General features: G+C 48.1%; 1 protein-coding gene across 3 annotated transcripts in view; it reads right to left on the reverse strand.

The window, feature by feature from the left end:
- The window catches only part of LOC133246454 (solute carrier family 23 member 1-like), a 170,504-nt gene that overhangs the window by 91,654 nt on the left and 61,703 nt on the right, over nt 1-17,147 (reverse strand). For all 3 annotated transcript variants that reach the window (XM_061414791.1, XM_061414792.1, XM_061414793.1), the window contains exons 7-8: nt 16,766-16,922; nt 15,839-16,092 (exon numbers count right to left, since the gene is read on the reverse strand). In XM_061414791.1, the coding sequence (XP_061270775.1) occupies nt 15,839-16,092; nt 16,766-16,922 (411 nt within the window). The remainder of the gene's footprint in view (nt 1-15,838; nt 16,093-16,765; nt 16,923-17,147) is intronic.

The raw sequence follows: 17,147 nt of genomic DNA on the forward strand, positions 1-17,147 counted from the left end.
TAAAAGGTACGTGATAGTGATGAAAAGTCCAAAAATAATCAGGGCAGCTTTTCAATGTGGCCCTTTTCCTGCTTACCCTTCCCTTTCCTCTGCTGAGACCACTTGGAGCCAAGGCCGTTTCCTGCAGTTTGCTCTCTGCACCCCCCACCAACCCTTGGCTGCCAAACCCTGACCACTGAGTCCCTTGCTCTGGGCACAGTGAAGTCAGGTCACTTTACCAAGGCTTTGAGAGCAGATGGATGGGACAGTCTTTGTTTTCCCCACTTCGTTACTTACACAGAGCAGGAAAGAAAGAACTGGCAGGACTGGAGCTCATGTAAAGCAGAGGAGCTCAGACTTGACTCACCTTGGGAGCTCATTGGAATGCAGATTCCTGACGTCCCCACACTCAAGATTTCCATTCAGTATTGTGAGATGTGGCCCCGGGAATCTGTGTCTTGAACAAGCTGCCCAAGAGTGTCCTCATGTGGGAGGCCTCAGGCCTTGGTACAGGGTGTGTAAAGAGGGCAACTGTCTCTTCCCCGTTCATACCAGTGCCTGTATTGGTTTCCTAGGACTCATGTAACAAATTACCACAAACTCAGGGGCTTAAAACAACAAAAATTTATTCTCCCAGGCCCAGTTTCGGTGTTGATCCGCCGTGCTCCCCCTGAAAGCTCTAGGGGAGAATTTCTCCTGCCTTTTCCCAGCCCCCGGTGGCTCCCAGCAGTGCCGGAGATCCTGCACTTGTAGCTGCATCGCTGCCTCCGTCTTCTGTGATCTCTGTGTCCCTCTCATCTTGTAAGGACACCTATCATTTGGATCGAGGGCACACCCCAAATCCAGGATGACTTCAGCTTACAGCCTTAGTTAATCACATCTGCACAGATTCTAGTTTCAAATAGGCTCCAGGTGGGCGTGAACTGGGGGAAATGCTACTCAACACACTTCAGCACCCAGTCCCAGCAGACACCTCTAGCAGCCTAGCGATTTCACAGACCTGCAGCTAAAGAGTCCCTCATCATCGTGTGCAGGGGCTTAGAGATGGTTGGATGGCATCACTGACTCAATGGACATGAGTTTGGGTGAACTCCGGGAGCCGGTGATGGACAGAGAGGCCTGGCGTGCTGTGGTCCATGGGGTCGCAAAGAGTAGGACACGACTGAGGGACTGAACTGAACTGACTGAAGGAAGCAGAACGTTTGGAATGACATTCAGGCACTCTGTGAAAGACTCCAGTGTGTGGCTCCCTCCCCTGATGTTTGGCCTCAGGGCATCCTCCACATTCCAGCTCCCCCTTTTCTCAACCTTTGCCACCATTCTCACCCTAAACAAGGGGTCCGGTGATTTTCCTTTGACCAGTTCTTCCCTCTCTTGGATACTCTGGCTCTGATGTGCCCACCCCTATCAGGAGGGCACAGCAGATGAGGACCATTCTCTGGAGCTTCATTCTCAGAATCACCCCCAAACTGGCCCCACATCCATGAGATAGTTGGCTGGATTAGGGGTGCTTCCCAAGGCTCAAGGGAATCAACCCCTAATGAGAAGCACTAACAAACTACAGGGGTGATTTTCTGCTGGGGTGGGATATGCAGGAAGAACACAAACCCAGGAATGTTCCTCTTTAGGGGAAGAGGTAAAGGGGAATCAGGTTAGCTGGTGTCATCGTTAAGGGAATGAGAAACACTTGCTAAATTAACATAATGCTGTATCTTTTCAAAATGGTCCCCAAATAGCTAACCCATGAACGGTGTTCCTTGTTCCTATTGCATTCCCTCCCCCAAAGGCAATGATCATGACCAGTTTCTTATTCAGTCATCCAGAAATATTCTCCAGCTACTTATATAATCTATCAAATACAAATGGTATTCCCAGGTGGTGCTACTGGTAAAGAATCTGCCTGCAATGCAGGAGACCCAGGTTTGACCCCTGGGTTGGGAAGATCTCCTGGAGAAGGAAATAGCAACCCACTCCAATATTCTTGCCTGGAAAATCCCAGGGACAGAGAAGTCTAGCAGGCTACAGGCCATGGGATCGCAAAGAGTCAGACACAACTGAGCACACACACATCAGACACAAATGGTAGCCCACCATACACACTGCTCTGGACCGCGCTCTTTGGAAATCATGTGTCCCACAGAGAAGGAGCCCATTCCTTTTATTGGAAGCAGCTGCAGAGTATTCCATGGGTGGGTGCATCGTGGTATAATTCATCATCCTCTGTTGAGGGCATTTGGATAAAGCTTTAAGATTGCCCCTGTCTCGCTCATGGGTTCTTAGAAATCCCCAGGAGAGGAGAGAAGCCAGTTCTACTGTATCCAGGAGAAGCTCCTCTGGGGATGGTAGAGTACAGACTCAAGTGAAATGGAAATGGACTCCCTGCCCCTCATTGCTCGTAACTTCCTGGCTGGAAGCTGGAGGAGAATATACCGCTGAAGAGATGTGGGGGAGAAGCAGAGGGAGGAGGCATGCCTGAGATGGTGGGGCCATCTCCCCCGCCTAAGGCCTGGAGCCCTCAGATAAAACTTGAATACTCTTCTACTGCTGTTTTGAAAGAACCGGACCTTCCTGTCAACGATGAGATGATAACATTGAGGTGCACGGAGATGTTTGATGATGAAGATCTGTGATGTGGGAGGGCTGGAAGCAGGAGGGGATGGAGGAGGCTGGTGGTCTCCGGCTTTGTGTTCTGGTAGCCCAAGTGGCCCCTGCCTTGGCGTTCTGGAGTGGGCTGCCCCGATGGTGTAGTTTCTGGTTGTTATAAAGTATTTAAGAATAGTGTGGTTGTGTGTCGGTCTTTCAGGGTTGTTTTGAATGAGGTGCTGGCCTTCTGCAGGGCACACACATGCTCCCACTGTGCTCCTCTTCACGGGGTACCAGATGCACCCGAGGACCAGGCCGTGAGTCTTTCAAAAGCAGGACGGCCAGAATCTGTCCCATGACACTGGGTACTTGCAGCACACCTGCTTCAGGGCATTGTGTTGATGAGTTTTAGAGAGCTCTGGCGTCCACCCCACATCCTGCAAGCTCTAAAAGCCCAGGAGCAATGCTGACCTCAATCTTGTGCTCCAGGACACCAAGGCAAAATCACCTATATCTGCTTCTTCTGACAATAAAGACTCCTGAATGAAGTCCATGTCAGGTCCCACAGTGCTCGCAATGCTTTTTGCTGAGGCTGCTGGGCAGAATGCATCAGTGCCCTTGGGCCTGTGTACTGGGGGTGTCGGTTATTATTACATGTCAGCTTGGCAAGGCCATGGTACCCAGGTACTTGGTCAAACATTTTTATAGATATTTCTCTGAAGGTTTTAGGTGTGTGTGTGTGTGTGTGTGTTTAGAAGATATTAACATTTAAATCAGCAGACTTTGAGTAAAGCAGATTACCCTCCATAGTGTGGGTGGGCCTCATCCAATAAGTTGAAGGACCGAATAGACCACACTTGCTACCCCATGGCCCGGAATTCTCCAGGCCAGAATACTGGAGCCTTTCACCTTGGATCATCCCAACCCAGGGATCGAACCCAGGTCTCCCATATTGCAGGCAGATTCTTTACCAGCTGAGCCACAGAGGAAGTCCAAGATACTGGAGTGGGTAGTCTATCCCTTCTCCAGCAGAGCTTCCCAACCCAGGAATCGAACCAGGGTCTCCTGCATTGCAGGCAGATTCTTTACCAACTGAGCTCTCAGAGAAGCCCTAACCTCCCTTAGGAAGAGGGAATTCTTCCAGTGACTGCCTTCAGATTCCAGCTGCAATTTATTCCAGCCTGCATGGCCTGCCCTGCAGACTTCAGACTTGTCAGCCTCCACAATCACCTGAGCCCAATCCTGAAGTCAATCTCTCCATCTGCCTTCCCCATATGTGTGTGTGTGTACATATATATATATATATCTGTAGACATATATGTATAGGCACAGATATGTATGTATGTACACACCCCCCGTATTGGCTCTGTCTCTAGAGAATCCCGACTAATCCATTGAGGATGCAGAGACAGCAGGTTCACCTGGCTCTTACAGTTATAAATCATGACAACAGTGGCTCCACTCCACTGGAGGCCTTTCCAAGGCTTTGGCTGTTTCATGTCCCTGTGAGAACCTGAAGTGCAGGTTAAGTCTTAGGGTCCAAACCTGGTGCCATCTGACCCGCACCCCCAGTGCTCACTGCCTCACCATACCATCCTGTGATGCAGTCTGACTCCAAGGACTAGCACTGGGCATATGCAGGGACTGTAGCTTTGCACACCCTTCAGTGTCTACAGGGGCTTCCCAGGTGGCACTAGTGGTAAAGAACCTGCCTGCCAAAGCAGGGGAGGTAAGAGAGGTGGGTTCCATCCCAGGGGGCAAAGATCCCCTGGGGGAGGAAATGGCAACCCACCCCAGTATTCTTGCCTGGAGAGTCCCATGGACAGAGGAGCCTGGTGGTCTACAGTCCATAGGGTTGCATAGAGTCGGACACGACTGAAATGACTTAGCACAAGCTCAGCGTTTCCCAGTGGCAGGGGCCTGGAAGGGAGGGGCCTGATTGGGAGGAATCTGGATGGGAGGAACCTGGATGGGAGGGGTCAGCAGGCCTCCTACTTCTTTGCGGAGGAAGAGAAATGTTACTGTCACCTTTCAGCTAACAGCCCCATCTCTGTTCCCTACCCCACCCAAAGCCTCTGCCTCCCAACGCATCAAAATACTGCCTAGAGGCTTTCTGCGTGGACACCGGGCTGCCCTTGTTTGCCCTGATTTGCCCTGGTTTACCCTGGAGACCGGAGGGCTGAGCACGGTAAGGATGTAGCTTGAGGCTAGACCTCGCTGACTCGCTGACGGGGGTCACAGCACACTTGCCCTGGCCTTAATCTAACACTTATCTAACTCTGCCATCACGTGTGGGGTGCAGAGACGCTCAGGTCGACAGGGTACCTCCCATAGTGGGTGGGGCGAGGAGCACACTGGGTGGGGGCGGTGCAGAAGGAGCCTTCTCACAGCCGGGTGTCTGTGGCCCTCCGGGGCCCCTCTTCTGAGTCCCAGGGGCAGAGCGAGAGCTGGCGCACTCCCACTTCACCTTCCCTGGGCCAGAAGGGGAGGTACTGGGAGCAGGAGGATGTGCAGAACCTGGTGCTGATCCCCCAGGGGAGGTCGTAGACCTCCAAGGCCTTCGTACTCTCCTCAGACTCCTCCTGGACTTGATTCCATGCCAGAAGGCCTCTCTCCTCCAGACTTCCTAATAGGAAACAGCAAGCGAGGTCAGGACTGGGCCCCAAAGGAGCTGGTGGACCTGGGCAGGAGGAGCCTCTGGAGAGACCAGTTCACAATGCCCTGGTCCTGCCGGCAGCTCGTCCTTCTCCTCCTCCCAGCCCACCCCAAGAATCAGCTCAGCTAAACTCCACCCAACTCAACTCAATGGATGTGAGAGTTGGACCATAAAGAAGGCTTGGGCGCCAAAGAACTGCTGCTTTAGAGCTATAGTGCTGGAGAAGACTCTTGGGAGTCCCTTGGACAGCAAGGAGATCCAACCAGTCCATCCTAAAGGAAAACAACCCTGAACATTCATTAGAAGAACTGATGCTGAAGCTGAAGCTCCAATACTTTGGCCACCTGATGAGAAGAGCTGACTCACTGGAAAAGACCCTGATGCTGGGAAAGATTGAAGGCAGGAGGAGAAGGGGACGACAGAGGATGAGATGTGTGGATGGCATCACCTACTCAATGGACATGAGTTTGAGTAAGCTCTGGGAGTTGGTAATGGACAGGGAGTTCTGGCGTGATGCAGTCCATGGAGTCACAAAGAGTCATAGGTAACTGAGTGACTAAACAACAGCAACAACTCAGCTCATCACCAGGAGTTTCTGAGCTCTAGGGTACGGCCTTCTGTGAACCACTGTTCTTTCTTCCTCTTCCAGGGTGGACCTTTCTATGTTTCAATGTTTCTGGAATGCATGTGTCTTTTATGTTTGGTGGAGAGAAGAAATGTGGAAAACAGAATATCAGAATAAGCAGGAGTTACTACATACAGAGGTCCTTTCAAGAAACTGTCGGAGGACCAAGAAGGGAGTATGAAAAGCCACCAGTGAGGACAACTCTGCACCCTTCACTGGACACATCCTCAGCACTGATGGGTTTGCTGTGCTCACCGCCACACTCAGTGCCCTGTAGTGTAAGGGTCTGTGGTTGTGTCTCCCTTTCCTACGAGCCTGTGAGGCTCCAGAAGGCCGGGCATGTCCTGCTGCTCTCTGTATGCTCAGTACAGAGCACCTGGAGCACAGCACACCAGCTATGGCTTTGGTTGGGATATGAATCTATACTGTGTTCTCTCCCTCCCCAGCTAGACTGCAGGCTCTAAGAGAGCTGGGGCTATGCCTTTTGTGCTTTGCTTCTGGTATGTTTCCCACCTTGTGGTCCTTTTATGGGCTGAACTGTGCTCACCCACCCACCCCCAAAATCATATGTCGAAGGCCTAACTCCTCACGTTCCTCAGAATGTGACTATATTTGTAGACAGGGACTTTAAATCACCCCACCCAGACCCTGGACCCGCTCAGGGTATGCTATGGCCAGCCTCACATGGGAACCGGGGCTAGGGAAGCAACGCGGCTGGCCCTAATGCTGACTGTCTACCCAAACTGCCAGCTTACAGGGCAGAGATGAGCCCTACCAGGGATGGTGTTGTCCAACAGAAATCCCAGAAATCCACCAACAAACATGCCCGTGGTCAGCAGCACCTGGATGACTTGGTCCAGCTGAAGAATCCCTACAGTGGAGACAAAAGTGACAGGGATTAAAAAATGGGCAGAGGATCTTGACAGAGACTTTGCCAAAGAAGATGTCCAGATGACCAACGAGTACATGAAAGGTGTTCAGCATCACTGACAGCAGGGAAATGCAAATCAAAACCACAGTGAGACATTCATCTCACACCTGTGAGGATGGCTTTTCCCAAAAAGAACTGAGAAGTGTTGGCAAGGGTGTGGAAAAATAGAAACCCTTATGCATCATTGATGGGCCTGTAAATTAGTGCAGCCATATGGAAAACAGCATGGATGTTCCTTAAGAAATTAAAAATAGAACTACCATTCAGTTCAGTTCAGTCACTCAGTCGTGTCCGACTCTTTGCAACCCCATGAACTGCAGCACACCAGGCCTCCCTGTCCATCCATATGACCCAGCAATTCCACTTCTGGGTATTTATTCAAAGAAAATGAAAACACCAACTCAAAAAGACACATGCACAGCCACATTCACAGTAGCATTATTTACAACAGCCAAGATATCGAAACAACCTAAGTGTTCATCAGTGGATGAGCAACTAAAGAAAATGTGTATGTTTACAATGGATATTATCCAGCCATAAGGAAAAGAATGCAATGTCGCTATTTACACAACATGGATAGACCTTGAGGGCACTGTGCTGTGAAATAAATCAGAGAGAGAAAAACAAATATGTATGATCTCACTTATTATATGTAGACTCTTAAAAAAATAAAAACTCAGAAAAAGAGATCAGATTTGCAGTTACCAGAAGCGGGAAGTGGGAGAAGGAGGTGCTGGAGGAAGGTGATCAAAAGGTACACACTTCCGGTTATGAGATAAGGATGAGCAGTGTAATGTACAACGTGAAAACTATGGTTAATGCTGCTGTATGTTAACCATACAGTTCTTAACAGAATAAACCCTAAGAGTTCTCACTACAAGGAGAAATGTTTTTCTTTTTCCCCCCACTTCTTTTTATTGTATCCATGTGAGATGATGGGTGTTAACTAGACTTATTTTGGTAATCATTTCACAATGGATGTACATCAAAACTTTATGCTGTATACCTGGAATCATACAGTTATGTATGCCAGTTGTATCTCAACAAAACTGGAAATAAGTAATGGCGATGTAATGTACAACATGGTGACTATAGTTAATTTAAAAGAAGTGACAGGAATTGTCAGGAACCAAGGGCCCCACTGGCTCTGCTCCTGGAATGGTCACAAGTCTAGAGGATGGAGAATCACCTGTGTGGAGCCTCTCTGGGTTCTTGTTCACCCAGTTGGGAATGGCAAGCCCACAGAAGATGGAGAAGCCGAAGATGAAGAGGTTTCTGGATGAGTTCAAGTCCACGTACTGCAAGAGAGAGGCCCGGAGCCATCAGCACCTATACTGAACACCAAGCACCCCTCTAAAGTACCCCCTGTTCGCCCATCACTGGAGGCTGGAGGGGGAGGTTGAATTCAGAGGGCACAGGCTCTGGGTCAAGTCCCAACTCCCCCTTGACCCTGAGAGCTGAGGGGTTTGGATAATTCGATACAAACGGATCCAATTTTGTTTTTCAGAAGTTTGGATGTTCCTGGTTACTTCCCTCCATTTGGGGCCGGTGCATTTGCTGGGACTAGAGGATGCCCTTCTCCTCCCTTGTCCCCGGGCTGTTCCATTCATCTCCATCCCCATGGGCTCCTCTCAGGAGATGTAATGCTGCTGCTTCTCCAAGGGTGCCTTGCCTCACCTGGAGATTGGAAATCCCCACGGCAGTGATGACCCCGAACATCACCAGGAACATGCCTCCGATCACGGGTGTCGGGATGGTGGCAAATGCAGCCCCGATCTTCCCAAATATGCCCATCAGGAGCAGCACGCAGCCCGCAGCGACAATCACCATCCTGCTTCCTACCTGCAGCACGCGGGGAGAAGTGATACAGATGGTGGCTGAGCTCCAACCAGGCCACATGCCCTGGAGACCTCTGCACTCTTCCTGGGGAATCACAAACAACAGCTCCAGGGGACCTGCAGGAGGAGCCCCCTCTACTTCTCATGGGGCTAGGGAAAGGATGAGGGTGTGATCTTGGGTCCCAGCCTCTGCCCTCACCTCTCCTCTCTGCTGCTCTCAAATCTATCTTCAAGTCCTGACTCCAGTGCTCCTTCTCTGGGCAGCTTTTTGTGAAGACGTGGCAAGAAGTCTCTTTTGGGAAGGAGTGGCCCAATGCTTAAGAATGGAGTTTGAGAGCCAGTTCCAACTCTGCCTCTAACTAGCTGTGCAGCTTTACGCATGTTATCTAACCTCTCCAAATATCAGCCTTCAAATTTACCAGGTGGAATTAATAATACGTACTTCACAAGCTTATTATAGGAGGCCAGCATTACCCTGGCAGTACCAAAGCCAGATAAGGACATTACAAGCAAAGAAAGTACAGGTGTAACTTGAAAAATGATTTGGAACTGTGTAGGTTCCTTTACTGGAGAAGGCAATGGCAACCCACTCCAGTACTCTCGCCTGGAAAATCCCATGGACGGAGGAGCCTGGTAGGCTGCAGTCCATGGGGTCGCCAAGAGTCAGACACGACTGAGTGACTTCCCTTTCACTTTTCACTTTCATGCATTGGAGAAGGAAATGGCAAGCCACTCCAGTGTTCTTGCCTGGAAAATCCCAGGGAAGGGGGAGCCTGGTGGGCTGCCGTCTATGGGGTAGCACAGAGTTGGACACGACTGAAGCGACTTAGCAGTAGCAGCAGGTTCCTTTACATGCAGATATTTTTCAACAGTAAACATGGCAGCACTAAATAATCCATGGTTGGCTGAATCTGTGAATGTGGAACCACGGATATGATGGAAGCACAGATATGATGCAACCACGGATATGGAGGGACCACATGTACAAAGATCCAACTGTAAGTTATGCAAGGGTTTTTGGCTGTGAGGTGGGTTGGTGCACCTAATCCCACCCCATTTCCCATATTGTTCTAGGGTCAACTGTACAGACCAATATCTTTGATGAATATAGATACAAAAACTATCAACAAAATATTAGCAGACCAAATTTAACAACACATTAAAAGGATCATACACCATGATCAAGTGGGATTTATCTCTGGGATGCCAGGATGTCTCAACATATGCAAATCAATAAATGTGATACACCACATTAATAGAATGAAAGATAAAAATATCTGATCATCTCAACAGATGCAGAAAAAGCACTGGACAGAATGGAACATCCTTTCTTGATTAAAAAAAGACTTTCAACAAGTCAAATATAGAAAGAATGTAGCTAAAGGCAAATATAAAAAGCCCACAACTCACATCATGCTCAAGGCTGAAAGGTGGGAAACTTTTCTTCTATGATCAGATCAGAACCAAGACTAGGGTGACACTTTCACCACTCCTATTCCACACATTACTGGAAGTCCACAGCCATAGGAACCAGGTAACATAAAGAAATAAAAGGCATCCAAATGAAAAAGGTAGGAGTAAAATTATCTTTATTTGCAGATGATATGATCTCATATGTGGAAAATCCTAAGACTCCACTAAGAAATTGTTAGAACTAATCAGTGAATTCAGTAAAGTTACAGGATAGAAAATCGGTGTACAGAAATGCCACATTTTTCCACACTAATAATAAAACATCTGAAAAAGAAATAAAACATACCCGTTCATAATAGCATCAAAAACAATAAAATATTTAAAGATGAATTTAAACAAGGAGGTGGAAACTATAAGACTTTGAGGAAAGAAAATGAAGAAGACACAAATAAATGCAAAGATATATTATGTCATGACTTGAAGAATTAGTATTTCTAACTGTCCATATTACTGAAGCCATCTACAGATTCAATGCAATCCCTATCAAATTTTCAACAGCATTTTCACAGGAATAGAAAAAAAAAATCCTAAATGCTTACATATAGTAGTATAGTGTCAGTTGTTCAGTTGTGTCCACTCTTTGCAACCCCATGGACTGTAGCCCACCAGGACCCTCTGTCCATGGAATTCTCCAGGCAAGACTACTGGAGTGGGTAGCCATTCCCTTCTCCAGGGGATCTTCCCAACCCAGGGATCAAGCCAGATCTCCTGCATTGCAGGGGGATTCTTTATCATCTGAACCACCAGGGAAGCCCCTAAAATGCTTATGTAAACACAAGAGATGCCAAATATATAAAGCAATCCTGAAAAAGAAAAATAAAGCTGGAGGCATCTCAATTCCTGATTTCAAACTATACTACAAAACTATAGTAATCAAAACAGTATGGTGCTCACGTAAAAACAGACACATACACCAAGGGGACAGAATTGACAGCCCACAAATAAGTCCATGCATATATGGGCAATGTTTGACAGGGCTTCCCAGGGTGCAAGCTTCATCTCTGTTCATGGAAGGAACATCCCACATGCCATGTGGCCCAGCCAAAATGTAAAAAAAAAACCAAAGAAACAAACAGAAACATTAAAATGATACTCCAGGGTAGTTTGTTTTGTAGGAATAAAAAGCTCTGGAGATCTGTTGCACAGCATTGTGGGTGGATACACTTACTAGTACTGAACTGTACACTTCAAAAATATTAAGATGGTAGATTTTATGTTATGTGTTTTCTACCACAATGTTAAAAATTTTAAGATACTCCAATGTCAACAACTTGAAGTCTGTTAATGCAGTGATAGAGTAGCAGAATTCACCTTTGCTTATTTCTCTTCCCAGCTTAAGAGCACATTGACCACTGACTGCCACCTGGTGGCTGGTGCAGGTTGACACGCCCAGCGAGGACCAGCAGTGGCACAACCAGGGCACCAGTCCCGTCCTCTGGCCACATGGAGTGTGAAGGGCATGCCCCTGCTATTCAGGGCCTAACAAAACATGGTCCACTGGAGAAGGGCATGGCAAACCACTTCAGTATTCTTGCCTTGAGAAGACCATGAGCACAGTTTATTTAACTGACTTCATAAGAAAACATGTGATAAGAATTTACCACATCAGCAGGCCTCCCTCACCTGCCCACGGCAGCTCTTAAAGTTATCCTATATTAATAAAGCTACTTCTTGCCTATCAAAAAAAAAAGAATTTACCACATCAAAGGAAACTTCTGTTTTGTTTACAAGCCTAACAATGAACTGTGGGAACTAAGCATGAATCTAAGCACAATGAATCAACTTTCAGGTTCAACCAACGCCTTTTGGATACACTGATGATCTCATGAACAGCAGGTCATCCCAAATCCTACCATCACAGAATTTACCATGCAGCCCTGGGTCTCTTTTGGTCTCAGGACTGACATCTGGGCTGGTGTGACATCCCATCACACCCTAGAGAAGTGATGGGAAGCCTCTGACCAACCTAATTCCTTCCCCCACACCTCCACTTGTCCCCCACTTCCCACCCCACCAACTAGGAGAGAACCAAAAACTAGTGAAAGGCAAAGGAGAAAAGGAAAGATATACCCATTTGAATGCAGAGTTCCAAAGAATAGCAAGGAGAGATAAGAAAGCCTTCCTAAGTGAACAACGCAAACAAATACAGGAAAACAAAAGAATGGGAGAGACTAGAGATCTCTTCAAGAAAATTAGAGATACTAAGGGAACATTTAATGCAAAGGTGGGCACAATAAAGGACAGTATGGATCTAATAGACACAGAAGATATTAAGAAGAGGTGGCCAGAATACACAGAAGGCAATGGCACCCCACTCCAGTACTCTTGCCTGGAAAATCCCATGGATGCGGGAGCCTGGTGGGCTGAAGTCCATGGGGTTGCGACGAGTCAGACACGACTGAGCGACTTCACTTTGACTTTTCACTTTCATGCACTGGAGAAGGAAATGGCAACCCACTCCAGTGTTCTTGCCTGGAGAATCCCAGGGACTGGGGAGCCTGGTGGGCTGCCGTCTATGGGGTCACAAAGAGTCGGACACGACTGAAGTGACTTAGTAATAGCAGTATACAAAAAGGGACTTAATGGCCCAGATAGCCACAATGCTGTGATGACTCATGTAGAGCCAGCCATCTTGGAGTGTGAAGTCAAGTGGGCCTTAGGAAGCATCACTATGAACAAAGCTAGTGGAGGTGAAGGAATTCCAGCTGAGCTATTTCAAATCCTAAAAGATGAAGCTGTGAAAGTGCTGCACTCAATATGCCAATATTTGGAAAACTCAGCAGTGGCCACAGGACTGAAAAAGGTCAGTTTTCATTCCAATCCCAAAGAAGGGCAATGCCAAAGAATGTTCAAACTACTGCACAATTGCACTCATTTCACATGCTGGCAAAGTAATGCTCAAAATTCTCTATGCCAGGTTTCAACAACAGTATGTGAACCGTGAACTTCCAGATACACAAGCTGGATTTAGAAAAGACAGAGGAACAAGAAATCAAATTGCCAACATCCACTGGATCACAGAAAAAGCAAGAAAAACCCAGAAAAACATTTACTTCTGCTTCACTGACTATGCTAAAGCCTTTGACTGTGTGGATCACAACAAATTGGAAAATTCTTAAAGAGACAGAAATATCAGACCACCTTACCTTCCTCCTGAGAAACCGGTATGCAGGTCAAGAAGCAGCAGTTAGAACTGGACATGGAAAAATGGACTAGTTCCAAATTGGGAAAGGAGTACATCAAGGCTGTATATTGTCACCCTGCTTACTTAACATATATGCAGAGCACATGATGCGAAATGCCAGACTGGATAAAGCAAAAGCTGGAATCAAGATTGTTGGGAGAAATATCAATAACCTCAGTTATGCAGATGACACCACCTTATTGCAGAGATTAAAGAGGAATTAAAGAGCCTCTTGATGAAAGTGAAAGAGGAGAGTGGAAAAGCTGGCTTAAAACTTAACATTCAGAAAACAAAGATCATGGCATCTGGTCCCATCACTTCGTGGCAAATAGATGGGGAAACAATGGAAACAAGGGCAGACTTTATTTTCTTGGACTCCAAAATCACTGCAGATGGTGACTGCAGCCATGAAATTAAAACATGCTTGCACCTTGGAAGAAAATCTATGACCAACCTAGATAGCATATTAAAAAGCAGAGACATTATTTTGTCCACAAAAGTCTGTCTAGTCAAAGCTATGGTTTTTCCAGTAGTCACATATGGATATGAGAGTTGGACTACAGAAAGCTGAGTGCCAAAGAATTGATGCTTTTGAACTGTGGTGCTGGAGAAGACTCTTGAGAGTCCCTTGGACTGCAAGGAGATCCAACCAGTCAATCTTAAAAGAAATCAGTCTTGAATCTTCACTGGAAGGACTGATACTGAAGCTGAAACTCCAATATTTTGACCACCTGATGGGAAGAACCGACTCATTGGAAAAGACCCCAATGTTGGGAAAGATTGAAGGCAGGAGGAGAAGGCGATGACAGAGGATGAGATGTGTGGATGGCATCACCTACTCAATGGACATCACAGACTCGATGGACATGAGTTTGAGTAATCTCTTGGAGTTGGTGATGGACAGGGAGGCCTGGTGTGCTGCAGTCCATGGGGTCACAAAGATTCGGACACAACTGAGCAACTGGACTGAACTGAACTGTAGTCCACTGGGTCACAATGGGTAGGATACAACTGAGCAACTGAACAACTCGATTTGCAGCCTGCTCATGTACCTTTCTTCCCCTCTCCTTCCTTCTACTCTAAACAGCCTTAATTTACAAATTATCAAAAAAATTTTTGTCCCATTTATTGAGTATAATTTTCTGTTCTGCATGATATTTGCTTCCTTTAGCAGGAAAATTAGTTGCTGCCTTTTACTCATGTAGCCCATTCCTGTTATATTTCTGTGTGGGTCAGTGGTCCTCACATGGAAAAACATTCCTTTCACTTGCACTAAGGGTTTGGAAACTTTGGGAAAATACCCAGGCTTCCATGGTGTCAATTGCTCCAGGGCTGGGTGCTGGCCGTGCTGTTGCTCATGCGTTTTAGCTCCCACTGTGGGCCCGAGGCCATGCAGATACAGAGGTGGATAGGTCTGAGGTGTGATCAGAAAATGCAGCGAGGGGAAATGAATAGCGGGCTCTGTATTCTCCAAAGCTGACTTCACTTGTTCTGGGAAACACCACACCTCTGCACTGAAGCAGACAGGAAAGCAACATCGTAATAATATTCTTTTCTAAGCCTTCTTAGAAAGCACCATCTTGAAGAGTTCGTGCTGAACTTATGGGGCTTTCCTGTGGAAAATGGGAGCCCAGAAGAGATTTTAAGTAGGAACTAATTTAATTGGGTTCTAGAAAGATCCTTGGGCAGCCAGGTGGCAGCTAGATGAGAGATGGGCAAGATCCTGGGAAGAGATAGTTAGGGATGCTGCCATGTTCAGGTGAGAGATGATTGATCAAGCTGTGGTCCTGCTTGGAGAAAAGAGGACAGGAGGGCCACAGGCACACAGAGAAGACAGAATCCACTGTGAGGGGTGCAGGTCAGAGACAATAAGGATGCCCTGGGTGAATCCACAGGACAAGGTTTACAAGGAGGAGAGGTAAGACGGGGGCATGGGCTGAACATCACAGAGGCCATGCTGAGTGAGCGGCAACCTTGGGACACACAGGCACAGGTGACCGCAGCCAAGAAGGTCAGAACAGTAGCAGAATAATGGCTCCTCAGAGATGTCCACATCCTGATCCCAAACTCACACGGCAAAGGAGACTTAAGGATTTTGAGATGGAGAGAGTATCCTGAATTACCCAGGTGGCCCAATCTAATTACACACACCCACATAAGCAGAGTCTTTCCCAGGTGTAGTCAAAGGGAGACGTGACAAGGGAAGAAAGGTCAGAGAGATGCAATGTTGCTGGCTTTAAGATGGGGGAGAGAGGCCATAGCCAAGGATGTGGGGAGCCTCTAGATGATGGAAAAAGCAAGGCGATGGATTCTCCCCGGAGCCTCCAGGCAGGAACGTAGCCCCACTAATACCTTTACTGTAGTCCTATGAGACCTGTGTTGGAGTTCTGACCTCCAGATTGGTAAAATAATACATTTGGGTTATTGAAAGCCATTATGTTTGTGGTAATTTGATGCAGCGACAATAAGAGACTAAGACATGGATGACAGATCCAGGTACTTAGCCTGCACACCCACCACCCACCCCTGCCACACACACATACCCGTGGACCAATGTCTGCAGCCTTACCCTGGTGATGCCCAGTGCACCCACATTCTCGCTGTAGGAGGTGGTGCCATTCCCTGTCCCCCAGGCCCCTGCCAGCAGGCAGCCCAGGCCCTCGATGCCGATGCCTCGGTTGATGGCATGCTTTGGAGGGGGTGGTGCCCCCACCAGGCGGGCACAGGCATGATAATCGCCTATTGACTCCACCATTGAGGAGATTACCGCTGCGATGATCCCAAAGACCCCAGCCGGGCTGACGGTGGGGAGGCCCCACTGTCCTGAAAATGCAATGCAGAGGGAATATTAACCCAGAAGACAACAGGTTACTGGACCTCAAATAATTTCTTTCCAAGAGGATTCTCCGGAAGGCTTTAAAAGCTGGGCAACACATCTTCCAGCCCCACAACTGTCCTGAGACTTTGTCTTGAACCCCTGCCTCACCCGTGCCTCCCTGGGGGTGGGTCCCATGCCCTGACCTTGAGATCACAGTGCACGCAAAGAACCAGCAACCCGGCCTTTTCCCAGGAAGGCCCTGAAGCATTCTGAAGTCAAGGTACTTACTCAGGGAGGCCGTAGCTCCCTAGCCCCTGAGGCCACCCCTGCCCATCACCACTGAAACGTGCTTATTCACACAACCTGAGCCAAGAACTGCAGGGAAAGGAGACCAGAAGAGGCCTAAGGGATGGCCTTGACCTCCAACCCAGAAATGTTCTCATTCAGTCCCGAGCCTCCCTTGTGAGGGACCCACCGAGTCCAGGAGGAGCCCCAGATGCTGGCTAGAGGTCGGGGTTCCTCTGTGATTTTCCCCACCACAGGCTGTTGTCAGATCCCTTGGAGAAGATTCTCCCCCCACCCCCTGGCTCTATTCACCACCCGCTCTGGTGCCCTGAGCCCCATGGACAGACCTAGGAAGCGTGTGTCCCAGGCAACAAGGGCCAGTCTGCTCATTACCTGGGTAAGGGAAGCGAAACCACGGAGCCTGGCTCAGGACGCTGCCTTTGGTGTCAGTGCGGGCCAGGTACCCGTAGGCTGTGGGTGCTGAAGGGAGGGCGTCGGTGACTGTGAGCACAAAGCAGAGCAGCCACGAGATGCAGAGCCCCAGCAGTACCTGCGGAAGGGAGGTGCCCTTCACACCTGGTCCCACTCCCTGCCCCTGTCCACACCTCCCAGCAAGGTTGGGCAAAAGAGAGAATTCAGGAAAGCTCTTCAAAATGAGGAAGTGTTGGATTAGGAACCCTCCCAGTGACAACAGAAATCTGTGTGTCAGGGGATAAGTAACACAGTAAAGGAACACAGATAGTAAACCAAAGGGAGACCTTATGCCAGGTAAAGG

Source organism: Bos javanicus, chromosome 4, assembly GCF_032452875.1.
Source record: "Bos javanicus breed banteng chromosome 4, ARS-OSU_banteng_1.0, whole genome shotgun sequence".
Taxonomy (NCBI): domain Eukaryota; kingdom Metazoa; phylum Chordata; class Mammalia; order Artiodactyla; family Bovidae; genus Bos; species Bos javanicus.